Consider the following 27737-nt stretch of genomic DNA (forward strand, 5'->3'; position numbering starts at 1 on the left):
GGTGAACAAGCTGAGAAGTTGGTGGAGTGGTTGGGGACAAGCAGGGGTGGGTTGTTGAGGGCGGTTAGTGAATGTTAGGGCAGTGGGAAGAGCCTCTGATTTAAGTACCCTATGCTCCACATCCTCACTGAATCCGTGGAGCAACGGGAGATTATTCTGAATCTCTGTGCAATGGAGCTGAGTTTTGCTGGGAAACGTGCCCTGGTGACAGGCGCTGGTAAAGGTGAGAAACGTTGGACTCAGCCTAAAGTCTTTCAATTGTGCCAAGTGCATCGAGGAAGAGGGTCAACAAGGGACGGGGGGTGGGTGGGGAGGTAGAATTTCAAAGTTCTGGAGGATGGAAGAAGTGGGTCGGTGACCCTTGGAAGAAAAAGCAAACTCCCACTATGAACGGGGGGGGAGGGGCGGGTTTGGTGGCACATGGAGGGAAAGACTGAGTCCCACAGGGAAGAGGGGAGGGACATAGGACCCCAGCCTGTCCCCAACAACCCCACCAGAGAGATTCTTCCCAATACTTCTCTGAATTTAGTTCCCATAGTGAATGGATCAACAATCTCTTGTACGGTTTGTGAATCCAGAGTATCAGTTTCTCTCCCTGTTGATATAGATATTTGGTTTCTTTTCAATCTCATCCAAAGATCCTATTGATCTGTCCCACAAGTAAGAGTTTATTGTTCACTATATCTGAGAATTCAAAGAGCATTCATTATCAGAGGACAAATACAATCCTGAGATTCACTTTCCTGTGGGCATACTGATTTGGCCTCCGTCAGCAAATCCACAATAGAATAATAACTATAATAGAATCAGCGAACAACTGTAACAACTGGGCATTCAACCAGTGTGCAAAAGACAACAAACTGTGCAAATTGTTACGAACTGTAGCCTTTTAGAAACGAACCAGCAGCAATAGATTACACATGCGAGTCTGGTTTTGATGTTAAAACCACTCTTTATTAGTAACTACCTATAGTATGATAACTTAACCAAGATAAACAAAAGATAACAGTGTTATGTGTAGATATGTGTGTAAATATAACTCCCGAACGATTGAGCTTGGGGGAACAAAGCTTAAAGTCTTGAGATGGTAAAGTAGGACAGTTCAGTAATCCACAAAATAAATGATGGGAGAGAGGTATTTGTAACCCAAGGTGAAACATAGAGAAGAGGTAAGTACTGTCACAAGGTGGGGAGCAAGGGTGGACCCAAATGCAAGACACAAACACGTCGTGTGAGGTTAACTAAATTGAGTTTATTGCTCGTTACAAGGAAAGCAAAGCAGAAGCGGGAACAGCGTAATGGACAAGGACTGAGGCCCTGGGCTAGGACTCGGAATCACGGACCTCCGGAGCCAGGACTTGATACTTGAAACCTCGGAGCCAGTGATTCTTTTTATTTGCGGGACAGAGTCAGACACAGGACATAAAACACTGACCCGGGAATCCTCCTTAGGCACAGGACAGAGTCGGGACTCTTCTTGACACAGGGTCAGGACCCTTCCAGGGTGTAGGGTTGGGACCCCTTTTAGACACAGGACATGGATACGGAGACCACACAATGATAGACAGCACTATAACTGGGCGCAAGTATACTCCAAGCAGCAGCGAGCTCTTGACTCACCCCGGTGGGTTAACAGACGGACCCGCTCTGGCAAGGGAAGGCGGCTTGCTGGCACTTGCTCCAGTAGGAGACTTGGCTTGCTCTGGCAAGAAACTTGGTTGGCTCTGACCAGATGACATTGGCTCGCACCACCTTCCGTGACTTCGTTAACACTCTCACGCAGAACGGCTGAAAGCCGGAGACTTATACACTGCTAGTTCAACCGAGAGTAAATTGCCTCTAATCACCAAGCCTGAGGGACACGGGAAAACAAGAAACCAAAGGGAAACAGGGAGACAACGGTCCGGATCATAACACAAACAAAGTAAATTTAAAGGGAACCCGATCTGGACCATGACAAGTATAAAGTATTCCACAGATTCCACGATGGTAAAACGAGATAACAGTCGCCATAGGTCTTGTCCGACGTGTCGTTCCAAATCCACGAATTATCACTGGAAGTGACCTGTCACGGGAATATCGTCTTCCAGTGGTTATCACACAACGTACCCAGGCAAGGGCTACAAAAATGGTCCACAAGATATCCCAAAATCCACTCCTATGGATTGTACGAAGTGACAGTCACACATTCGTTATGCACTCCGTGCCGATGTTTAACCCATCCTTGTGGGCGTAAGAGATTTCCCAGTCCCGGCTGCGACAAGCTGAAGCTACTGGCTTCCCCTGTTACAAGGGGGGCGTTGGGAGCAGACGCAAATGCAAGACACAGACACTGAAGTTCTAGGAACAGGACTAGGTTTGTCAAGAAAGCAAGGGAAGAAACGACGCTGGACATAAACACAGGCCCTGGACGAGACAAGGACACCGGGCTTGGGCTAGGACTAAGACTAGGAAAGCAGGACCTGGACGAGGATCTTGGAACTAGGAGCTTGGACTAGGACTCTGGGCCAGAGACTGGACAGGGACCCGGAACATGGGTCTTGACTCGGGCTCGGAACCCGGATCCAGGCGAGGACTCGGGACTAGGAACGGACAAGACACTAGATAGTACTGGGAATACCAAGCCTTGACTGAAACTGGACGAGGTACTTGGGCGAGGCACTTCTGGGCTGAGCGAGAACACGAAGCCTTGACTTGGACAGGGCTGGAACATGGCACCTGGAACTTGGAACACAGGAACACAGAACACAGAGCCGGGACCCCTCCTTGGGAACAGGGCATAGGGCCAGGACTCGTACATGGAACACCAAGCCAAGACCCCTCCTTGGGTACAGGACTTAGGGCCGGGGCTCTACACAGAATCAGGACACCTCCTTGGGAACAGGACAAAGGGCCGGGACTCTTCTAGACACGGAACACTAAACACGAGAACACAAAGAGACAGTTCCAAAGTCAACGACAGATTGTTCCTTATCTTGACGCGGCAAGACTCCAGTCTCTCTCTGGTGGGTTAACTTGATGGGGATTCTGACAAAGTGGCAGACGAAAGTAGCAGGTGAGGATTCAGGAGGAAGGGGAAGGGAACAGTCCAGCCAGGAATCCTTCTTCTTCTATTTCAGGCAGTTTAGATGCATCTAGGCGTATTACTGCCCTCCACAGGATGGTAAATGAATTATAGTCCCGCTTGCAAATGCTGTATGTGCTCACTAGATGGCAATGCCACAGACTTCCCAAACTTTGTCACATGGTTTCCAAGTAATTGCATTGTCTCAATTACATTAATTTCATCCGAATCATTTGTAAAACTAAAAGTTTCTTGTTTAAGAATATTCATTATTGCATGTTTAACATTTTAAAACATTCCAAGTTTTCCTTTTCTTGGATCAAGGCCTGCAGTTGTTTACTGAAATCTTGAAGTTCTTCCTCATTTGTTTCCATGTTTTCGTTTTAGAATCCAAATGTAGATAATTCACTTTGCAACAAATTTCTTTTTCCTTTTGTAACTTTGGAATAAGTTCTTCCATTTTTCAATCTGTTTTCCATGTCACTGAATTTTTGACAACAAGCATCTTCTTCAGAAACTGTCTCCTTTAAATGCAGTACTGTTTCATCCAATCTCTTTCCAACTCACAGTTGTTCTTATTGAGTACTTCTCTTTGTTGATGGAGTTCTGCACATTTACCCTGGGTTTCAACCATGTTTCTTTTATAAAATCTGAGGTTTTTCCTTAAGTTCTGATACATATTTTGTAAATTCTTGACCATTTGCGATAAGATTCCTTGCATTCCATTGTAATACAGGTGTCCCCCGCTTTTCGAACGTTCGCTTTTCGAAATCTCACTGTTATGAAAGACCTACATTAGTACCCTATTTTTGCTCTCAGAAGGTGTTTTCACTGTTACGAAAAAAAAATTCAGCACGCGATAAAAAATCAGCGCACGATAAAAGGCAGCGCGGCCCGAGCAGCCGCTCTCCCCCGGATTCTCGCCAGCATTGCTTAAACACGAGCCTGTGAGCAGCCGTTTGCAAGATAAGCTCTATGGTATCGGAAAAGCCTGAAAGAGCTCGTAAGGATGTTACACTTACAGTAAAACTAGACATAATTAAGCGTTTTGATCGTGGTGAATGAAGTAAGGACAATGTGAGTTTGGCTTGTAGAAGCTGGCGAACATGATGTTGAAGAGGTTTTGGCATCCCATCACCAAGAACTGACAGATGAAGAGCTGATGCAATTGGAAGAAAAAAGGATAACAATCGAAACCAAATGAGTAATGATAAAGTACGACTTTAATTTTGAAAGAGTACGTCGGTTTAGGGGATAGCTGCAGGATGGTTTGAGTCCTTATTAAAGAACTGTGTGACAGAAAAATGTGCGAGGCTCAGCAGTCAAGCAAGCCTTCCACATCAGCCACAGCAGACGACGAACCTCGACCTTCGACATCGAGGCGGGCAGAGATGGAAGATGTTGAGCTGCCTGCTCTAATGGAAACAGGCGACGAGATGACACCCCAGTGTCCCACCACCCCAACCCCCAGGCCACGGACAGATACCGATTCGCGGAGAATGCAAAGGTAGCCGGGAGGCACACAGCACATCTTTAAGAAAAAAGCCGAAATAAACATGCTAATTAATTAGGTGCTGCTGACATGTAATTGTCGGCCCAGATCAGAGACAACGCAATCGGAAATTGGCACTGATCTGGGCCGACAATTACGGGCGGCACCTAATTAATTAGCATGTTTGTTTCGGCTTTTTTCTTAAAGGTGTGCTGTGTACCTCCCGGCTACCGCTGGACTCCTGCGTTCTTCGCGGCAATGTATTGCTCAGCAGCCTGGAGGGTGGGGGCCACTGCACCACCCAAACTCCGACGACTCAGTCTAACACACCATCATCAGTGTGCTCAGTGCTGAACCAATTCCGGTAAGTGATTCTACAGTGTACATACATTATTTCTACTTTATATAGGCGTGTATTTTTACGTGTTATTTGGTATGATTTGGCAGCTTCATAGCTTAAAGGTTATTGGAGAGCGCTTGCACGTGTTTTTGCCAACAGCGCTTGCGTGAGATTTTCTGCCAACAGCGCTTGCGTAAGATTTTCACTCCGGAGAACAGTTCAATAATGATTGTGGAAAAATATTTCTATTTTATATAGGCTGTGTATTTATCATATCATTCCTGCTTTTACTATGTGTTACTGTTATTTTAGGTTTTTTGTGTTATTTGACATGATTTGGTAGGTTATTTTTGGGTCTGCGAACGCTCACAAAACATTCCCATATAAATAAATGGTAATTGCTTCTTCACTTTACGACATTTCGGCTTACGAACCATTTCATAGGAACGCTCTACCTTTGGATGGTGGGAGAAACCTGTATATATATATATACTGCCATTAATTTCCCGCCTCTCCTGCCTGTGAACTGTTTCATCGTCCATTCAGTGTTTCTTTGACTGCTTCCCACCTAAGCCCTGTAATACCAAGATATTTTTCTGCAGACTTGACTATAACTTTAATTTTTTTGGTTCTTTTGTCTGTTTGCGCTGAACAGTTAATTGCATCTACCATAAACAGTACGAAATCCTTCTTACTCATTATTAGTGTATCCTTATTTATCATATTACAGCCCTCACAGTTCACCAGTTTATTATTCCCTGTATTTGTTCGCTTGCTAGCCTTCTCCTTTTCAGTAAATGCTTTCACTGCCTCTGCATAACTGATCCCTTGAGTTACTTTTACATATTGTATCTCAGCTTCTTTCTTGCAATCAATGCACCTTTGATAAGCTGCACTGTGTTCCTCGCCACAATTACAGCATTTCAGCCTACTCCCACCTCACATTTCCTGTATGCAGACCGCCGCAATATGCCCGAATAGGTCGGGAGGGTTGGGGATCAAACAGAGGGGTCCGTGAGCGGGGGTGGAGGTGCGGGTTGAGGAACAAGCAGAGGGGTGGGTGGAAGGGCGGGAGGGGAAGGGTACGGTTGGAGAACAAGCCGGAGGGCTGGTGGGGTTGGTGGGAGAGAGGAGGTGAGTTGGGGAAGAAGCTGAGGGGTTGGTTGGTGGGTGGTTTGGGGAACAAGCCAAGGGGTGGGAGGGAGAGGGAAGGTTGGGGAACAAGGCGAGGGATTGGTGGCAGAGAAGGAGGGGAAGGGTTGGGGAACAAGTTGAGGGATTGGGGAACAAGCTGAGGGATTGATGGGAGGGAGGGAGGGGGAGGGTTGGGGAACAAGCCGAGGAATTGGTGGGTGGGGGAAGAAAGGGTTGTGAAGGGCGGTGAAGAAAAGCTAGGCAGTGACGTCGACCTGCCAGTGGGAAGAGCCCCGGAACTGAGCAGATGGCGCCTACACTGCAGATCCTCGCAAGATTGGCAGAGGAGCGAGAGCTTATCCTGAATCCCATGGATTTGCTGGTAAACGTGCCCTGGTGTAGGCGAGGAACCTTGGGCTGAGCATGAGACTTTCAATGGTGCCAAGTGGTTAGCAATCGGGGAAGAGGGTCCCGCCGGGACATTAATTGTCTCGACATCAACACTCCTCTCTACAATTCCAACCCCTTCCAAAAGCATTGTTCTTCACTCCCTCCGCACTAACCCTAACCTCACCATCAAACCTGCAGATCAAGGGGATGCTGTATCAGACTGGCCGACTGACCTCTACATTGCTGAGGCCCAGTGGCAACTCTCAGATAGCTCTTCTTGCTTACCCCTTGAACAGGATCCCACTAAGGAGCACCACATCATTGTCTCCCACACAGTCACTGACCTTATTAGCTCTGGGGATCTCCCATACCCTGCCACCAGCCTCATAGATTCCACACCCCGCACCTCCCACTTCTACCTCCTACCCAAGATCTGCAAACCCGCTTGTCCAGATAGACCCATTGTTTCAGCTTACTCCTGCCCCACTGAACTCATGTCTTCATAACTCGACTCTGTTTATCACCCCCCCTCCATAATCTTATTTTCACTATGGATGTCCAGTCCTTAGACACCTCCACCTCCCACCAGGAAGGCATCAAGGCTCTCCATTACCCTTCACCACCATTCTCCTCCATCTGGCGGAACTTGTCCTCACTCTAAATAATTTCTCATTTGGCTCCTCCCACTTCCTTCAAACAAAAGGTGTAGCCTTGGGCACTCACATCTGTCCAGCTATGCTTGCCTTTCTGTTGGCTGCCTGGAACCGTACATCTTCCAAGCCTACACTGGTGTCCGTCCCCCACTTTACCTACACTACATCTATGACTGCGTTGGTGCTGCTTCCTGCGCCGAGGCTGAGCTCGTCGACTTCAGCAAATTTGCCTTCAACTTCCACCCTGCCCTCAAAATTTACCTGATCCATTTCCGATACCTCCGTCCCCTTTGTCGATCTCACTATCCCTATCTCTATCTCTGGGGACAGCTTAGCTACTGATGTCTATTATAAACCCATGGACACTCACAGCTACCTGGATTATACTTGTTCCCATCCATGTACCTGTAAAAATGCCATCCCCTTCTCTCAATTCCTCTGTATACACCACAACTGTTCTCAGAATGAGGCGTTTCATTCTGGAATGAAGGAGATATCCTCCTGTTTCAAAGAAAGGGGCTCCCCTTCCTCCACCATCAATGTTGCCCACAACCGCATCTTTTGCATTTCGCGCGCATCTGCTCTTACCCCATTCTAACGCCACCCTACCAGGTATAGGGTCCCTCTAGTCCTCACCCACCACCCCATCAGCCTCTGCATCCAGCACATAATTCTCCTGAACTTCCAACGTTTCCGACAGATCCCACTACCAAGCACATCTTTCCATCACCCCCCGACCCCACTTTCTGCTTTCCTCAGGGATTTGCTCCCTCCGTGACTCGTCCCTCCCCACTTATCCTTGCAAGCGGAACAAGAACTACATCTGCTCCTACATCTCCTCCCTTACTACCATTCAGGGTTCCAAACAGTCCTTCCAGGTGAGGTGACATTTTATCTGTGAGTCTTTTGGGGGTCATGTACTATGTTCAGTGCTCCCAGTGTGGCCTCCTATACATCGGCGAGACCTGACATGGACTGGGTGACTGTTTCGCCAGAAGAAACAGGGTCTCCCACTGGCCACCCATTTCAATTCCACTTCCCATTCCCATTCCGACATGTCAATCGATGGCCTCCTCTGCTGTCGCGACGAGGCCACACTCGGGTTGGAGGCACAACTCCTTGTATTCCATCTGAGTAGCCTCCAATCTGATGGCATGAATATCGATTTCTCGAACTTCTGGTGCTGCCCCTCACCTCCTATCACCATTCCCCATTCCGTTTTCCTTCTCTCATCTTATCTCCTTGCCTGCCCGCCAGTTTCCTCTGGTGTTCCTCTCCCCTTTTCTTTATTCCATGGTCTTCTATTCCCACCTACGCCTCCCCCTTCTCCAGCCCTGTATCTCTTTCATTGATCAACTTGCCAGCTATTTACTTCATCCCTCCTCCTCCCGGTTTCACCTATCAGCTTGCATTTTTCTCTCCCTCTTACCCACCTTTTCACTCCTCATCTTTTTTTTTTCTCTCCAGTCCTGCTGAAGGGTTTCAGCCCAAAACGTTGATTGTACTTTTCCATCAATGTTGCCTGGCCTGCTGAGTTCCTCCAGCATTTAGTGTGTGTTGCTCGGATTTCCAGCATCTGCAAATTCTCTCTTGTTTGGAGGATGAAAGAAGTGGGTCGGTGACCCCTGCAATGAAAGGCAAACTCCCGCTAGGAAGAGGGGAGTGATGGGGTTCGGTGGCTGACTCACGCCGGGAAGAGGGGAGGGACTGTGGCCCCACCAGAGAGATTCAATCCAATACTGTACTGACTTTAGTGGCCACAGTGACTGGATTGACAATCTAGACAAGCTCTTGCACATTTTGTGAACCCAGAGCCACATTTTCTCCCCCCTGTTGATTTAGGTTCCTTTTCGAACTCGTCCAAAGTTCCTATTGTGCTATTCCACAAGTAAGAATTAATTATTTTCGATATCTGTAAGCTCAAAGTAAATTTATTATCAAAGTACGTACATGTAACCAGATGCAACCGGGAGATTCATTTTCTTGCAGGCATTCTCAATAAAACCTCAATCGATAACAACCACAATGAAATCAATGAAAGACTGCATCAACTTGGATGTTCAAGCAGTGTGCCAAAGATAGCAAACTGTGCAAGTACAAAAAGAAAGAAATAATATTAACAAATAAATATTGAGAACATGAGATGAAGAGTTCTTGAAAGTGAGTCCATAGTTTGTGGGAACAATGGGGCAAGTGGAGTTGAGTGAAGTTATTCCCTTTGGTTCAAGAGTCTGATGGTTGAGGGGTAATAACTGTTCCTGAACCTGGTGGTGTGAGTCCTGAGGTTCCCGTGCCACCTTTCTGATGGCAACAGTGAGAAGAGAATGTGACCTGGGGTGGGAAATGTCCCTGATGATGGATGCTGCTTTCCTGCAACAACACTTTGTGTAGATGTGCTCAATTGTGGGGCTGGTTTTACCCACGATGGACTTCTTTTTGCAGGATTTCCACTACTTTTCGCAGGATTTCTGAAAAGTTGTCTTTCCCTTTGGTGTTTCCCTACCAGGCAGTGATGCAGCCAGTCAATATACTTTCCACCACGCATCTATAGAAGTTTGTCAAAGCTTTAGATGTCATGCTGAATCTTCACCAAGTCCCAGTGAAGTCGAGGCACTACTGTGCTTTCTTTGTAATTGCGCTTAAGTGCTGGACCCAGGACAGGTCCTCCAAAATAACACTGATGAATTTAAAGTTGCTGATCCTCCTTTGAGGACTCAGTAGTCCTCCGGTTTCCTCCTTCTGAAGTCAATAATCAGCTCCTGGGTCTTGCTGACATTGAGTAAGAGGTGGTTATTGCCGCACCACTCAGTCAGATTTTCAATCTCCCTCTCATATGCTAAATCAAAGTTCGAAGTAAGTTTATTTTCAAACTAATGTATGTCACTATAAACAACCCAGGGATTCGTATTCTTCTGGGCATACTAATTGATCACCACCTTTGATTCAGCCAATTATCAGCAAATTTGAATATGGCATGGTTGTTGTAGGACCATTCAGCTAGACTTTCAATCTCCTTCCTATTTGTAAACTACATATATGTCACCATATACAACCCTGGAAATCATTTTCTTGTGGGCATACTAATTGATCACCACCTTTGATTCAGCCGATTATGAGCAAATGTGAATATGGCATTATGAATTGTAAACTGAGTAGAGCAGGGGCCCGAGCATACAGCTTCATGATGCAGCTCTGCTGACAGAGGTTGTGGTTTATATATTGCTATTAATGGTAAAAATCCCATTTTTAACTTTGTGTTTGTAATAAAACATTTTAAAATCCTTGCATCATTCCAAGTTTTGTTATCTATCTTACTTCTAGTATTTCCATTCTTTTGGAGAGATTTTCTGACTCTTATCTGAGTGGTGTTGGGTGGGAGGAGAAGACATTTTGAATGGACTATTTGGACTATACTTTGGCTACAGATATTGCTTCCAGGAGATTGAGAACCAAACGTCTTCAAGGCTAAATTTTGTTTGTGTTGCAGGTATCGGTAGAGCCACTGCAAAGGCCCTGCTAGCATGTGGTGCAGGAGTTATTGCAGTAACCAGGACACAATCTGATTTGGACAGCCTGGTTCAGGGGGTAAGGTGATGAAATTGATAGCATAGAGTTTCTTTTGACCAGCTGCTGTGAACAATTTCTGAATCCTGGTGAAGGGATTGCACTTTAGGCAGCGTAAATGGAGAGACAGCACTTTGAGTGTGGAATAGGTGGAGTTTTGACCTGAAACATTGACTAACCATTTCCCTCCATAGATGCTACTTGATCCACTGAGTTCCACCAGCATCTTGTGTGTTGTTTCCAGTTTCCAGTTTCTCTTGTCTCTGTCAGTACTTTGAAATCGTTGGAGAGTAAAATTGCAGAAGAAACTTAAAGCAAAATCCTTAATATGCTGTAGATCTGAAATAATTAAAATAATAGTCTCTACGTTGTAGAGGTGTCCTGTGCTGTGAGCAGCACTTGGCTGTGGGTAGAGTAACCTAATCCTCAGTTCTAATCTCCCAATGTAGCATTTGAGAGCTGACATTTAAAACTGAATGAAATGCGGGGCTTGAGGCCCTCACCCCTCCCTGCCATCCTCCTGGCCAAAGTACTGAGTCCAGAAATTAAAACTGAAGACCTCAGAGAAAGTCTATAGTACCAGAGGGACTTCAGGGACTGCTGTGTACTCCGCTTCACAGAGACATGCTCACCCCCACACCAGGCACAGGACTGTGTGGCCCAGACAGTGGCATCAGGTAAAGGGAAAGGCAGTGCCATCCCCTTCATAATAACTTATAGTGGTGGACAGGTGTTGCGTTCTGTCTCCTGCTTTTCCAACTTGAGGCATCTGGTAGTCAAGTGTCATCCATTCCAGCTGCTGAGGGAGTTCTCCACTGTCATCATTGTAGTCGTATGGATGTCAAGCTGCCATTGTGATCAGCAGTTACAAGACAGCGCACTCTGATCCCTCCCTGATCATCACGGGGCCAGCTTGAAGAAGTCTCCGACAAAATATCGCCAACAAGTTATCAGCAGAACCAGAGGAGTCCACACACTCTGTCACTGTTACACTGCCATCAAGAACACTTACTGTGCTATTGCACACCGGTGATTTAGCAAAGCTGTTCTCCTCTCAGCATATAGGCAGATACTGAAAATATGGTCAAGGGAGGTAGAGGAGCATATTCGGGACTGCTTTGAATTGGTGGACTGGATATATTCAGGGATTAATGCAACACACACAAAAAGCTGGAGGAACTCAGCAGGCCAGGCAGTATCTATGGGAAAGAATACAGTCGATGTTTCAGGCCGAGACCCCTCAGATTTGTACTCATGCTCCAGATGTGTGGTAGAGAGCATCCTAACATGCTGCATCAATGCATGTTATGGAAACTGCAGTGCAGCAGACAGGAAGGCTCTACAATAGACAGTCAAAACTGTCTAACACATCACTGGCACCCACCTACCCACCATCAAGGACGTATATACAGAAAGGTGCTGGAAATGTGTTGGTATCATCATGATGGATCTGTGGAAATATATCTGTAACACTAAGGTCTTTATGAATATACAGCTTCCGTAAAATGTAATGTGACAAAATGGAATCTGTGTGATCCCGGAGTGCTTTGCTGCTTTGTTGAAGTGTTTGTATGAAAGACTTATAAGAAGGGAACTTTTTTGCAACAGAGGAAAACAGGACGTAGCTCTTGTGGGGGTGGGGTTGGTGGTTAGATGCCTCAAAGACAAATGTGACTTATTTAAGATGGGTCAGATATGAAAAGAATGTAGTTAAGGATGAATTATTGGACTCTGTAATTGGATAACAATGATCTGTTTCCAGCTGTAAGATTGAAGCTACCTACCAATGACCTGATGTATGGAGGTAGACTTTCCCATGCAAGTAATGAACACGCAGATAATTTGATCCACTCTGGGTTTGACTTAGTTAGTTGCTGTATACTAGAAGACCTAGCTGAACAGTACGTGACAGGTCCCACCCATCCTGCTCATGGATTGTTTGTCCCACTCCCTTCAGGGAAGAGGCTATGCAACATCAAGACTAGGGCCATGAGACTTTAAAACAGTTACTTTCCCCAAGCAGTAAGGATGATTGAAACTTTCTCCCACTAACCTACACCTCTACACCCCCATCCACCACTGCTTTATCATTTCCAGTCTACTGTATCATCTCCTGTGCTTTGTGTCTCTTTATGGACAAAAAAAAATCAATCTACCTATTGGCTTCCTTTGTCTTTCAGTGCCCTGATACGCTGACAATCTGTGTGGACTTGAGTAACTGGGAAGCCGCAGAAAATGCACTGAAAGATGTAGGTCCGGTAGATCTTTTGGTGAATAACGCTGCCGTTGGCATTTTGGAACCATTCCTCGAAGTTACCCAGGAAGCATTTGATAAGTGAGTGACAATATCTTTAAAGTATAAATCTGATTAAGTATTATTTACTCTCACTTGTATGGTTGAAATTTATTTTCCCCTGCAGCTAAATAAAAACTGGAGTTGAGAGCTTTGTCTCAAGTGTTTTTGTGAGTTTCAACTAATCCAAGGTTGAAGAAAGCAAACTCCACTGTTGTTCAACGATCACTGAAGTTTTAACTTTTTTTTTGTAAAATATTAATTTCAGGAATGATCTGCAGAACATTACATATTTTTAAGCATTGTTTTTTTTTTCACCTAACAAAAAGGAGGAGGTTAGTACAAGGAAAGCCGGTGGGAGATGTGAGGCAACAAAGCCAGTGTATATTAGCTTGACTGAAGAAAGGTGGGAGGTTGTGGTTTGTTGGGAGGAATACAAGTATGAATATAGAAAGATTTTTTTTCTGCTTAAGGGCTTGTTGCTTTCTTATCTCTGTTGCTGCCTCCTAATCCAGCGACCTTTCCCCTCTTTATGTGGCAGTGGGGATCTAAACATCACACCAAATGCAGGTCACAGCAGTGGGTGAGGCATGTGACACATTCAACATGATGATCAAGGCAGAATAGCAACAATGTGAACGCTCAGCGGTGACTATGGTGTTGGGTATCTGGGGGAGCAGGTGCTGGCAGGCAGGCATTCAAAGTTTAGCAAGAGTTGGTGTAAGGGGATCCAAAAGTGAGACCCGATGTAGATTGGAAGACCACTTCACTGAGCACGTATGCTCCTTCTACTAGAAAAAGCAGGATCTCCTGGTAGCCATCCATTTCAGTTCTACTTCCCATTCCAGTTCTGACTTGCAAGTCCATGGCTGCCTCTACTGCCACAATGAGGCCACACTCAAATTTGGAGGAGTAATACCTTGTATTCTGTCTGGGTAGCCATCAGCCTGATGGCATGAACATCAATTTCTCAAGCTTCTAGTAATTGTGCCCCCTCCACCATTCCCCATTCCTGTTTCCCTCTCTCTCTTTACCTCCTTAACTGCTCATCACCTCCCTCCCTTTCTACCATGATTTTCTACCCTCTCCTGTTAGATTCCCCTCCTTTCGCCAATCACCTTCCCACACCACTCCCCCTCTCCTGGTTTCACCTATTGCCTGCCACCTTGTGCTTCTTCCTCCCCTTCCTCTTCCCCCACCACACCCCCCAACCTTCTCATTCTGACTTCTCCCCTTTTCCAGTCCTGAATAAGGGTCTCGGGCCAAAACATCAACTGCTTTTTCATTTTGAAAGATGCTGGCTGATTTGCTGAGTTCCCCCAGCATTTTGTGTATTTGGCCTTGGACTTCCAGCATCTGCAGATTTTCTCGTGTTTGCAATCATGGAGGAGTCATTGGTTTGAGTGTTATCCCTTGCAACTGCTCTGTTTGAACAACCAGCACATCATTCTCCACAACTTCCGCCACCTTCAACGGGTCCCCACTCTCTGCTTTCCATAGGGATTGCTCCCTCCATAGTTCCCTTGTCCATTTGCCGCTCCTCACTAGTCTCCCTCCTGGCTCTTATCCTGCAAGCAGAGGAAATGCTATACATGACCTTTCACCTCCTCCAATCAGGACTTCTTGAGGCCACACTTCACCTGTGAACCTGTTGGGATCATCTACTGTGTCTCCCAATGAGCTCCCAATGCTGCTCCTTCTACATGGCAAAACCCAACTTAGATTGGAGATCACTTTGACCAGCACTTTTGCTCAATCCCCAATAAGCAGGATTTCCTGCTGGTCTCTCACTTTATTTCCAGTCCAATCCCGTTCCAAAATGTTGGTCCATGGCCTCTTCTTCTACTATGATGAAGCCACTCTCAGGTTGGAGGAGCAACACCTCAAATTCCGTCTAGGTACCTTCCAAACTGATGGCATAACCATCAATGTCTCCAATTTCTGGTAATCCCCCACCCCGCCGTCCTTCAATTCACCCCCCTGCCCCCCCCCATATCTCTTCTCATCTCTCCGGCAGGAGACCTGAGTGTCATCGGGGGAGTCGATACATCTACGGCTGTGGGCCTGAAAACCCAGGATCTTTGAGATCTTCAGGCACAGAGCTCAAAAAAAGCAATGTAATGGACTTTTAACTTCGTAAACCAGCAAGTTGTTTGTTATGTCTCCCCGCTCACTGGGAAAACGGAGACACCTCCTTCTCCCTTATTAGGGGGAGAGAGAGAGAGAGAGCCTGTGGTATGTCATATAGCAAAAGCATTTCAGGATGTATAATATACATTTCTCTGACATTAAATTGTACCTTTGAACCTTTGAATCCTGTTGCCCCTCCTCCTTCCCTTTCTCCCATGATCCACACTCCTCTCCTATCAGATTCCTTCTTCTTAAACCCTTTACCTTTTCCACCTATCACCTCCCAGCTTCTTATTTCAACCCCCTCCCCCACCTGCCTGACCTAACCTATCACCTATCACCTTCCAGGTTGCACTCCTTCAACTCCCTCACATTCTTATTCTGGCAGCTTCCCCCTCCCTTTCCAGTCCTGATGAACAGTCCCGCTTGAAACGTTGACTGTGTAGTCATTTCCATAGATGCTGCCTGAACTGCTGAGCTCATCCAACATTTTGTGTGTGTTACTCTGGATTTCCAGCATCTGCAGTATCTCAATAGGTTTCAATAGGTACATTTAATGTAAGAGAAATGTATGCAATATACATCCTGAAATTCTTTTTCTTCACAAACATCCACGAAAACAGAGGAGTGTGCCAAAGAATTAATGATTCTTAAATGTTAGAACCCCAAAGCCCCCCCGCAACTCCCCCCTCTAACACACAAGCTGCAGCAATGCAACGACCCACCCCTCCCCCACCGAGCACTCAAGCATGCAGCAAAGCATCAGTAAAGGCACAGACCTGCAGTACCTCAAAGACTATTCGTTCACCTGGTATTCGACATACCACAGGCTCTCTCTCTCTCCCTAATAAAGGAAAAAAGAGGTGTCCCCATTTCACAGTGAGAGGGGAGACATTACAAAACAACTCGCTGATTTATGGTGCTATTAGTCTGTTGCGTCGCTTTTTCCGAGATCTGTGCCCAAAGAACTCGGTTCTCTGGGCACACAGCCAACAGCCAGCTCACTGCTTTCGATCTTCTGTCTCCCGTGTTTTCTGCGGCGGCACCAACCTCGAATCCACCCACCTCCAGAGCCACGAAACCCCGAAACTCTGAAGGCGTGCTAGTCTTCTAAGCCACGTCCTTGGCATATTGAATAGCAGTCAGTCGAGAGACCCCGACAGCGGGTCCCATCCCCGCAAAGAACCAAAGTCAGTGTGTAACTCCAGGTCAGGGTCTTCAAAAGAACCCTGAAAGGGAAAAATAGATATAAAAGATAGAAATAGAGCTGTTTCCAAAGATGCAAGGATAGGAGTCATTGTTAGGCGCCATCGTCTCCTAAGCTCATGTGTGCGAATTCCAAATGTGAGAACTGAAAGCTGAACTGATAATTTGCAGCACTGGGTAGCCTGTAGGACGTGTTTTATATCTGCCAATTTCATTAATTATTTTGATAGTGAATGTTCTTTTTTATTTTTCAGGTTGTTTGTTATTAATGTGAAAGCTGTGTTGCATGTTGGTCAGGTAAGAACATCACTGGACCCATGCTTTAGTCATCTGTTAGATCTTTGCTGTTGTTCCTTTCTGCACCTTGTAGTGCTTTGGGCAGCAACCTTGCTGGCTCTTCAGCATTTCTGTCCGTTTTCTACGAGGTCGAGTTGCTAGCCTGTGTACAATGGCAATCATTTCCACGTTAGCAAACTCAGCCTTCACACCGGCCTGTTGTGGAAATGTGGTGCTCGATCCCATGTTTCCACTAGTGGAATGTGTGGACTTTGTGAGATTTAGGACGTCAGGTGAGTGAATTCACATGTGGTGCACACACTAGAGTCATTGTGGGGATAGAGGGTAACAACCCAATGTATTTTGCGTCCACAAGCCGACAGTTCTTAAGATCTACTATCAGTCCTTTGGCACATAGGAGATCTACACCGAGCTCATGTCTAGCAACTTTAGCCAAGACAAACTCCCATGTGTAGTGTTGTCCTGTGAAGCAGAGCACCGTTCAGTGTGTTCCATAAGTCCAGATCCTGTTGCTGTTGGTGGCCTCCAGCGAGGGTTGGTCAGTCCCTGCCTTATAATCAGTGGGTGATGCTGGCAGCGCACTCACTGAGTGCCTGTGTCCGTGTAAAGGTGTCCATTGTAAATGATAGATTACCCTGGCAGCTGGAATCCATGGAGCTGACAGGTCCCTGATGCATTGGCACTACCGAAGCTGCAGGCAGGCAGCACTTCTTGGTGTTCGTGGCAAAAACAAAGACCCAGATTCAGAGCCGCGGGCGTGAGTCTGCCGGAGTCTCCACTGACGGGGTTTATTGAGCCAGGGAAAGGAGGGGGAACAATGCATCTCTGTCTGGCTGCGTGTGGATGATCAGCCATTTTAGCAAGCTCCCTATACTCCCTCATGAGTGTATTAGCGAGAGCTGTGTGAACTTGATCAGGCAGTTCTTGCATAAAGAGTTCTTTAAAAAATAAAACAAGGATGGCGATTGCCCAGGAGAGATGGCATGTGGTCCATTAGCTCAAGCCGGGCAGGGAGAGCAACGGCTAGGTGTGCTCAGACTCAGACTTGCACTGTCATAAGTCTGCAATAGCTGAGCTTTCGGAGTGACATATTTATCACGTGCCAGGTGGGTCTTCTAGTAGACTCACCACACCAGCTAATCTCTGTATCGTTCCAATTTTAGTATATGTGCTGCCGAAGCGAGCACACCACACCAGCTGCAGCACTCAGCAAAGCCAAGATGTTGTAAAATTTGGCACTGTCCACGGTGATTTCTCGCAGTGTGAACTGGGCCTCCGACTATGCAAACACATGCTGGCCTGCTGCTCTCAGAACTCTTTGACAGCTTGAAATCAACTGTGTTGGTCCACACATTGAGTAACTCCGGAAACATTCAAGAGCACCTGGGTCACCAGTGTAGGATTTTGTGAACATGTGAGAATAGTTTTATGTGCTTAACTTCTCTTACTTCCATTGCAAACAAACCAAAAGCAGTTGCCTTGCACTCATGTAATGAAGTCAGACACTGTCTCTTCAAGTGATGGTGTTTGTGAAACAATTTATATTATAAACAACACATCATCTGTCACCCATTACATTACCCTACAAGGACAAGAACCTGCAGTAATGGGGGATGATTAAGGACTTAAAGTATTTTTCTGTTGTTTATATACAGCTAACTAGCCAAGACCAAGCATAACTTGCATAGAAGATAAATCCTGAAAAACCTTTTCCCTAAATTAAAGTTTCTCATCTTTTGCCACCATAACTGGCACAACTAGCATTTTGCAATACCAAAGTATTGTCTACCAAGCACAATATTTTTCTGAGAATACTTCTTTAGAGATCTTTACCTTTGAATCTGAATTAGTGTTGCCTGACTGAAGGTTGGCATCAAAGAGAGAAGATGTAATGTTAGAAGGGGAGGATGAAGAATAACTTGTAACGTTACAGGAGGACTTCCTAGATAGCTAAATTTAAACGAAATATAAGGAAGTATTGTCACATGTACATCAAAATATGCTGTGATATGCATTGTTTGTGTTGGGAATACGCTGAGGGTAGCCCATGTGTGTCTCCATGCTTTGGCAACAACATAGCATGGCCACAACTTACTAACCCCAACTCGTACTTAGGTCTTTGCGATGTGTGATGAAACTGGAGCACCCTAGGGAAAGGCATGCGATAATGGGGAGGACTCCTTGCAGTGGTGTGATTTGATCCCTGATCTTACAGCTGGCACTGTAAAGTGTTACGCTGACCGCTATGCTATCCTGCCATCCTGTGCTAAACGTAGAACACTTAGGTATTCTAAGCTGTTTAAAGTACTTTACCGGTGAGAAGCATGTCAGCCAACAACACCTTTTGTGGACGTTGCCTGATTCTGGGCTGCAGATTAGTACCTTCCAGTTGGCTGCAAAAGGTCCCCCACTGGCAGCATTTTGATTTTTTAACGGCACATTTGTGGAAATCAGTTCAGAGTTGAGGTGAGTGTCATTATCCACATTGGTCATCTGATGGCTGGAGGGTAATAATAACTGTTCTTGAACTTGGTGGTGTCGGCCCTAAGGCTTCTATACCTCCTTTCTGATGGCAACAGTGAGAAGCGAGCAAGGCCTGGAGGATGGAGGTCCTTGATGACGGACGCAGCCTCCATGTAGATGCTCTCAATGGTGGGGTGGGCTTTACCTGTGATAGACAATACTGCTCATCAGATGTATTTTTTGATGTTAAATGCCTCAAAGTTCCTTCCTCGTGCAGCAAGTTTATTTTTGTGGTTCTCTAGCTATGAAACTTTTAACTGAGATCAGGCATCTCACAGAATTTAAGATACCGTCGTTCATATTGTACAGCACATTTTACAGATGCCTGATAGTAATTATTAAATTGCCTACAGGATAACCTCTACCATGCTAAAATAGTAATTGAAAATGGTTCCGCCTTTGTAGTGTATAGTAACTTGTTGGTACTAAGTTCAGTAATCGTTTTAAATTTTTTCCAAGATAATTGCAAAAGGAATGAAATGCTGTGGGTCAGGTGGTTCCATAGTGAACGTTTCCAGCCAGGCATCCCAGTGTGCACTGAAAGATCTTGGCTCATACTGTGAGTTACACAGCCCAACTATATTGCTCTTTGAAAAATAGTTTTGATTTGGAGCTGGTTATTAGGCAAACTGGACATTATGCATGCTTAACTATTTTGTAGTTCATGCTTACACACAACCTCGTAACTTTTTTTTCTGGGTACTCTTGCGGCTGCTGCACAGGCCACCGTTGTGGAAGCTGGGTATTCTTAAAAGACTGTGTTGCAGCAAAGATGCTGACTGTATAACTTAGTGTTCTGCAGATGTGGAATAATCTAAAGGAGAAGAAATGGGAGAAAACCATGATTCTAAGGCCTGAATCCTAGCTCATAAACCTCAAGTGGAAATGGACTTCCCACTTAGATTTACTAAATTGACTTGAAGGACAGAATCATTATACATCCCTGGCCCTCAACAACTATGCTGATATTAGCAGTCACTACATGATGTACTCCTTGCTGCTTCTAAGCATTTCAGTTCCTCCTGCATTTGCCTTCTAGCCCAAGGGAGCTTCAGTATTTCTATGGTTGGGTTCAGCTACCCCATAGTTGTTATTTAATCAACCATTGTTCACAACTATTATTTCATGGGTGCACTGATTTCAAATGAGATACAAGTTAACAGACACAAAGTGCTGGAATAACTCAGCAGGCCTGTTAGCATCTATGGCAAAAAGTACAGTCAACGTTTCAGGTTAAATCCTGTTATCAGTCCTGCTGAAGGGTCTCAGCCTGAAATGTTTACTCTACTTTTTTTCCATAGATGTTGCCTGGACTGCTGAGTTTCTCCAGCATTTTGTGGGTGTTGCTTGGATTTCCAGCATCTCCAGATTTTCTCTTGTATACAAGTTAACAGAGGCAGCTTTTAAACACTTCAACCATTCCGCAGGTGAATTAGATAAGTATTTTGATAAACTTTTTTGATCAAGTTGCCTCCATGAGTCCTAAGCCTCATAGAAAACCATAGAAACCATAGAAAAACTACAGCACAGAAACAGGCCTTTTGGCAATTCTTGGCTGTGCCGAACCATTTTCTGCCTAGTCCCACTGACCTGTACACGGATCATATCCCTCCATACACCTCCCATCCATGTATCCGTCCAATTTATTCTTAAATGTTAAAAAAGAACCCGCATTTACCACCTCATTTGGCAGCTCATTCCACACTCCCACCACTCTCTGTGTGAAGAAGCCCCCCCAATGTTCCCTTTAAACTTTTCCCCATTCACCCTTAACCCATGTCCTCTGGTTTTTTTCTCCCCTTGCCTCAGTGGAAAAAGCCTGCTTGCATTCACTCTATCTATACCCATCATAATTTTATATACCTCTATCAAATCTTCCCTCATTCTTCTACGCTCCAGGGAATAAAGTCCTAACCTATTCAACCTTTCTCTGTAACTGAGTTTCTCATGTCCTGGCAAAATCCTTGTAAACCTTCTCTGCACTCTTTTAACCTTATTAATATCCTTCCTGTAATTCGGTGACGAAAACTGAACACAATACTCGAGATTCAGCCTCACCATTGCCTTATACAACTTTATCATAACATTCCAGCTCTTATACTTAATATTTTGAATAATAAAGGTCACTGTTAGCCATGTAACAGATAATAATTGGCCATAAGTGCTGGCTATGGTTTTTCAATCAATTGTTTTACCTCCAATATCAAACTTTCAAAACTGGAATATTGTTCCTCCTGGGTTTTATCAATCTATGTTGTTTTCCTCTGCTTTTTAAGGTGCCTCGAAAGGAGCTGTCGATATGCTAACAAAAGTGATGGCAATTGAGCTGGGACCACACAAGTTAAGCACTGACATGACTGGACAATGAGCATGGAAATGATCATCTGATACCGTAAATACTTCTCTGAAAGCTCTAGTGAGATCTAGCCAGAATAATCACCCTGTTTATTGATGTATCTTGACATGGAGGCTTTTTCTTCCATCTATTAGCAATTCAGGTTTGTTAATATCTGCTAGCTTCCTCATGGAACACATTTCCTTAGATCTACTAATCCTGTTATCAAAATGGAGTTTTTAACTAAAACCTGGTTTTGAATCAACCAGCAATGTGGAACATCACTTCCATTGGCCCGGTAATTGAACTTTGGATGTCATGTTAATGTAAGTGTATTATTTACATAGAATACATGCAGAACAGTACGGCACAGTATAGGCACTTCAACCCAGGACATTGTGCCGACCAATATAACCCACTGCACAATCAATCTAAACTTTCCATCCTACACAGCCCATAACCCTCCATTCTTTGTTACATCATTTACTTATTCAACAGTCATTTAAATGTCTCTGTTGTATCAGCCTCTATCACCATCCACACCTACCACTCTGGGTCAAACAAAATGCTTCTGACGTGTCTTAAACATTCCTCCACTCACCATAAATGGACGTCCTCTGCTATTGGTCATTACCACCCTGGGGGAACAGTGCTGTCTGTGCACCCTGTCTATTCCTTTTATAACCTTCTACACCTCTATCAAGTCACCTCTCGTCCTCCGTTGCTCCAAAGAGAAAAACCCTAGCTTGCTTATTATTACTATAGAAATGGGTTTAACTTAAAATAACTTAAAAATACTTCATACCATCTTGAGGTTGAAATGAAAATGAGGTCTTAGCAGATTGCTGAAGTATTCCACCATTCGACTGTGCAGCGCCTACTTGGACCATCTGAGGATGTACTTTAGTATGATTTCACCAGCAGAGGGCCTTCCAGGGCCGGATTAAGCTAGTGTGGGGCCTGCAGCATATGTTAGAAAGGGGCCCTACATTTAAAAAACGCACATCAGTATTAAAACATAAATTATTTACTTGCATAGAAAAGTAATTCAGTTTTTTCATTTGCTATACAGCCAGATAATACGGTAAATGTCTGACACTTCAGTAATAGTATTACTTACATGTGGGTATCAATTTCAAATGTCAAAAGTAACAAAACTACAATTTAAAAGCTACATTTTCTAGATTTAGCATGAGCAAATTTGTTGATGATACTGGAAATGTCTATTTCACGCAGAAGTTCATGTCCAATGCTCACTGGAGTGAGATTGTTCAATCTGTTTTGACCCATGGTGCTCCTTAGTTCATTTTTAATCCTTTTCACCTTTGAAAATGAGCATTCTCCACTGCAGTTGGCAACCATGAGTGACAAATAGATGGCATTTTCCACATTTGGAAAACTTGACTCCAAAGAATTGTCAGTTATCAAGCGGTACAACCGTAACTCTACAATGTCTTGTTTGGCGCCAATATGAGAAGCAAGTTCAGTTTTCAACAGTTCAGTAAACTGCTTCATCAAGACTTTCTTCCAGATCCGGATATGATTTAATAAGATTTGATGACCTCTTTACAATCTCTTCAGGTGTAAATGACAGTAACTAATGAAGGAATTCAAAAACACCATTCACCTTTAGATAAGCTTTCTGCCTTTTTGACAGGGCAGAAAGCAAGCTGTCAATAATGGCAAGAAATGTTCAGCTTTTAAACTTCTGAGAAGGCGTTTTACATTCAACAAGTGGATCAAGAGTGCTGGAACCACTGAAATCATCATACGTGTGATTTTGCTTGTGTTTTCTTCGATTTTGCTGTCGATAATCTTCATACTTAGTCAGATCCTTGGCTTTTTGCTCAATGTCTGAAAAAGTAGACCACATAGCTTGAATATATCCATGCAAGGATTCATAGAGTGCACAAGCTGTGTTCAAGTCTTGGCCAGAAGATTGCAAAGAAGCACTGGTCATTTGAAAACGCTGTAATACTTGATCCCACATTATTCCTGTTTCCAACTTCATCATGGTTGAAAGTAGTCCACGAGCCTGTTGCCAACACTCTGCCTTCTGATCATGTCATGGTCCAGTCTGTGAAGTTCGCATTCCGATTCACGGTCCAGTCCATTGATCCTTGTTCCGGGTTTTCCTATTTTCTCCCTTGTTCTGTTGGGTGCCTTAGTTGAGGCATCTGATTCTCATTGTGGACTGGCACATAAATACCTCTCAAACAAGGATTCCCTGCTGGACTGTTCCCTTCCCTTCCCCATCCTTCTGAAACCTTTGCTGGCAACCTCGTCAAGTTCAACCGCTGGAGTGAGACCAGAGCCTTGCCACGCCAAGAGAAGGAACAATCTATTGTTGAGTTTGGAACTGTCTCTTAGTGTCTGTGTTCTGTGTATCAGTCCCAGCCCTACATCCTGTGCTTCCCAGGAGGGGTCCTGACTCTGTGTTCCCTGTTCCTGTGCTCAAGTCCAAGGCTCTGTGTTCCAAGACCAAGTCCAGCTCTGTCCAAGTCTAAGCTTCATGTCCTCATCCAGTCCATGTGCCTCGCCCAGCCCAGTGCTGGAGATTCCTTGTCCTGTGCTGGATTGTCCCCATCTGAATCCTCGACAGTTTACCTCGGCAGTCATCCTGGCCCTGCGTCCAAGAAAGGGTCCCAGCCCTGTGCTCCAAGGAGGAGTCCCAGCTCTGTACCCAAGGGCCTAACCACGCTGAGTCCAAGGGTCGAGCCAAATCTAGTTCAAGACCTACATCCTAGGCTGGAGATTCCTCGCCCAGCCTGGTGCTGGAGTTCCCTCGTCTTGTGCCGGAGTCTCTCATCTAGTCCAAGCCACATTCAAGAACTTTGTCCAGTCCAAGCCACGTCCAAGAACCTCGTCCTGTGCAGGAATGCCACGTCCAGTCCTGTAGCCATGTCTTGTCCTCGCCCAGATCCGGAGTCTGAGCCCGAGTCAAGACCCAGGTTCCTGGTCCCTGTCCAGTCTCTGGCTCGGAGTCCTAGTCCAGGCCCCTCATTCCTAGTTCCCTGTCCAGGTCCCGTGTTTCTAGTCCAAGGCCTAGCCCAGGCCCTGAATCCTAGTCTCGTCTAGGGCCCATGGCAATGGCCAGTGTCGTTTCTTCCTTACTCACCTTGCTATCTCGATAACCCTAGTCCTGTTCCTAGTACTTCAGGGTCTGTGTCTTGCATTTGGGTCCGCTCCCAATGCCGTCCTTGCAACAGATCATTGTTATTTGAAATGTCATCTAAGACTTGTTTTATTGCAGAACAGCTGTGTGAAAGTGCTTTTGCTGCATCTGCACGAGCTGATCACCTGGTATCTTTTCACAATGGGCAAATGAGCACCACCATCAGATAATGCAGCAGAAAGGAGATCCCACCGATAAGCAGAAGCAGAAAAAAATGTGTGCAGGCTTTCTACAAATTAAAAGAAAATTAATGCTTCTTGACAACATTCAGCAGCACATTTTCAACCAAATTTAGTGACTGTGCACAACATGGAATGTAATCCGCAAACTCATTCAGCTTTTTAATTCGTGCTTGTAAGCCACTATACTTGCCACTCATGTAGGTGGCATTGTCATAACTTTGACCACAGCAGTCTTTTATATCAATGTAATTTTCCTTTAAAAAGTCAAGTAAACTTTGAGCGAGCTGTTCAGCACTATGACCTTCCATATCCATAAAGCTTCACAAATCTTTCAACTGATCCAGACTGCAAAACATAGCGCACAGTCAAAGTCAGTGGCTTAGGAGCGTGGGAGATAGCAGAAAGGTCACCACGACACAGCAAAGAGCCAACATACACCTGCACACACATACCATGCAGCTCCCCCGACATGAAAACAACAGCGTTGCCAGATCGTCGTGAGAATACGGTGAGATGCCGATTTCACCAGACTGCAGCTTGCAAGCATTTAGTGCGGGGCCAGTAGCATATACTACTTTTGCTACTAGGTTAATCTGGCCCTGGGGCCTTCAACAGTTTCCTGTGATTACTTCTGAAACTGATACTTCTTTTACGTGTGTAACATGCTGTAGGGTTTCACTGCTGTGTAACATGCTGTAAGGTTTCACTGATAATGTAATGGTTTCTCTTTAGCAGCAATGTTTGGGTTATGACTAGAGATAACAGGGTTTGGAATGCTGCTGTTCTTTCTTGTGAGTCTGGAAAAGAGATTTTCGCGGTCTTTTGCTGGGGAGAGATGAGGAGAGAAGATGCAAATGGAGAGAGTTGGTAGACTGCCAGACAGGGTGGACTTGAAGTGAGGGTCTAAAGGGCAGCGACAATCGGAGGAGGTCGATCGGGTTATCAGTGAGCTCCAACATTGCGCAATAGACTGTTTCATAAGATTGGGCCCCTTATTTTCCCATTTTCTTACTAACCATATAGTCAAAGTAAGAATTATAAAGCTTAATCGTTTAATCACATATTGTGTACTGTTTGTTATTTCGGGGTACTGATTTGTAACAAGGGACACATCGCGCAGCATCCACCCAAACGAGATTTCTTAAATTTGGCCGGGCAGGGGGCTATCACCCCCTATATTAAGCCGCTAGCTGAAGCGAGAGTTACATGTGGTATGAAGAGTTATAGCAAATACCACAATATTGTACGGATTAATTTTAATCATTGGATGTATTGAAAAATGAACTGCGTAGCAGGGACATTGAACTTCACAGATGTGTTTCAGATTTCTCACTTTGTTCATTTTGCAAGAGATTTCTGGAACTTTAATGGTGAAAATCTAAAAGTACCTAATTTATGTTGTAATGAAGCAGCATTTTTGAATCTGGCACAGGTAAGAGTGAATGCCGTGAACCCCACAGTGGTGATGACTGCAATGGGTCCGGCTGGATGGAGTGATCCAGTAAAAGCAGCAGGAATGTTGTCTCGCATCCCAATGGGCAATTTTGCAGGCAAGTGACAAGGATAAATTTGAGACTTTGGATGTTCACTCTGAGCTGTACTTACAGACCTGAAGGAATTTGAACATAACTATCATAGACCATAGCATAAACCATGATTTTGTCTGGGTATGTATTGGGCATCATTGACTCCAGTTTTATAAAACTAGCAAGACTGCTCTTATAATTGGTGGCTTGTGAATCCAGTACAAATAACTGCTGGTATCTCAACAAGATTAAACCTTATTAGAAGATTTTAATTACCAATAAATATTAGAGAAAGCAGGCAAATATCATTTTGAACTTCAGAGTTTAGTAGGGCCTTGTAAATTACCTGAATCAAAATATATTGTCCTTTAATTTTAATCATAGACAAAACATTGCTTCCCCTAGATGATTGAAGATGAACTGTAAACTTGTAATACAAAAATTAGGGCTATATTTGTGCCAGGAACTTGGGAGATGGTGGGTAGCTGGAACAGCAGGATGAGAATTAAATAAGTACTTGCAATCACTCTGTAATTCTTAAAAACAAAAAAAAACAATTCCAAATATTAACTTTTTAGCTTCAAGTTATGACCTAACATCCACCTTTTTGGGATGTGAGAGAGAAATCTTTAAGGGTCAAGCACTGTGTCTGGTGATCCCTTTTGCACACAATTACATATGAATGATATTGGTTTGTTTTGTGTAGGATTTTGATCAGAGTATTAGTGATATAGATCACGGAAACTGGCCCCTTGGTCCAAATTGTCCATGCTGACCAAGGTCCCCAAGCTAGCCTGCATTTGTTCCATATCCTTCTAAGCATTTCCTACACGAAGTTGTTCCTAAATTGACGGGTCTCTTCCACCAACAGTGATTTTGTTAAGATCATTCTCACTCTTCATCATGACTCCTACATTGGCATCCAAATCAGAACTGAGTACTCAAGCTTTGTAGAACTCCACTGACCACAGCCTTTGAATGACCAATCGTTCTGCTCCTGCCCACCTTCATCAAATTGTATATCAACAAATTTTAGATTAATAGTTATATTTTTTCTCATTCCTCTTGCAGAACTTGAAGATGTAGTGAATGCAATAATCTTCCTCTTCAGCGACAAAAGTGCAACGATAAATGGAGTGACTCTGCCTGTGGATGGAGGATATCTTGCCTCATAGAACAATTCATGTGTTAACTAGGGGTTTGTAAAACGAAAATTCTGTTTAATCCAGTTGTAAATAGTTTTAACATTGCAAAGGGTTCACTTCAGATATTTCACTGTTTATTCCTGTGACCTTCATGCTATAATGATGCTGGAGTGTGTCACATTTTCTAATGCTCCTGTTCATGCTGAATGACTGTCCCATTTTCTGTCTTTAATGCAACATGGTAGTGTTGTGGTTAGAACACCCTTCACAGTACCACAGACCCAGGTT

The 27737-nt window shown here is 44.6% G+C and overlaps 1 protein-coding gene across 1 annotated transcript; it reads left to right on the forward strand.

The window, feature by feature from the left end:
• Positions 1–111: 111 nt before the first annotated feature.
• LOC140187257 (L-xylulose reductase-like) lies at positions 112–27479 on the forward strand. The gene is made up of 6 exons (XM_072242390.1): positions 112–223; positions 10561–10658; positions 12818–12972; positions 16521–16563; positions 16637–16835; positions 27376–27479. Exons 1-6 carry the CDS (start codon positions 112–114, stop codon positions 27477–27479), a joined length of 711 nt encoding a protein of 236 aa, XP_072098491.1.
• The last annotated feature ends 258 nt before the right edge of the window (positions 27480–27737 follow it).

Source organism: Mobula birostris, chromosome 24 (assembly GCF_030028105.1).
Source record: "Mobula birostris isolate sMobBir1 chromosome 24, sMobBir1.hap1, whole genome shotgun sequence".
NCBI lineage: Eukaryota > Metazoa > Chordata > Chondrichthyes > Myliobatiformes > Myliobatidae > Mobula > Mobula birostris.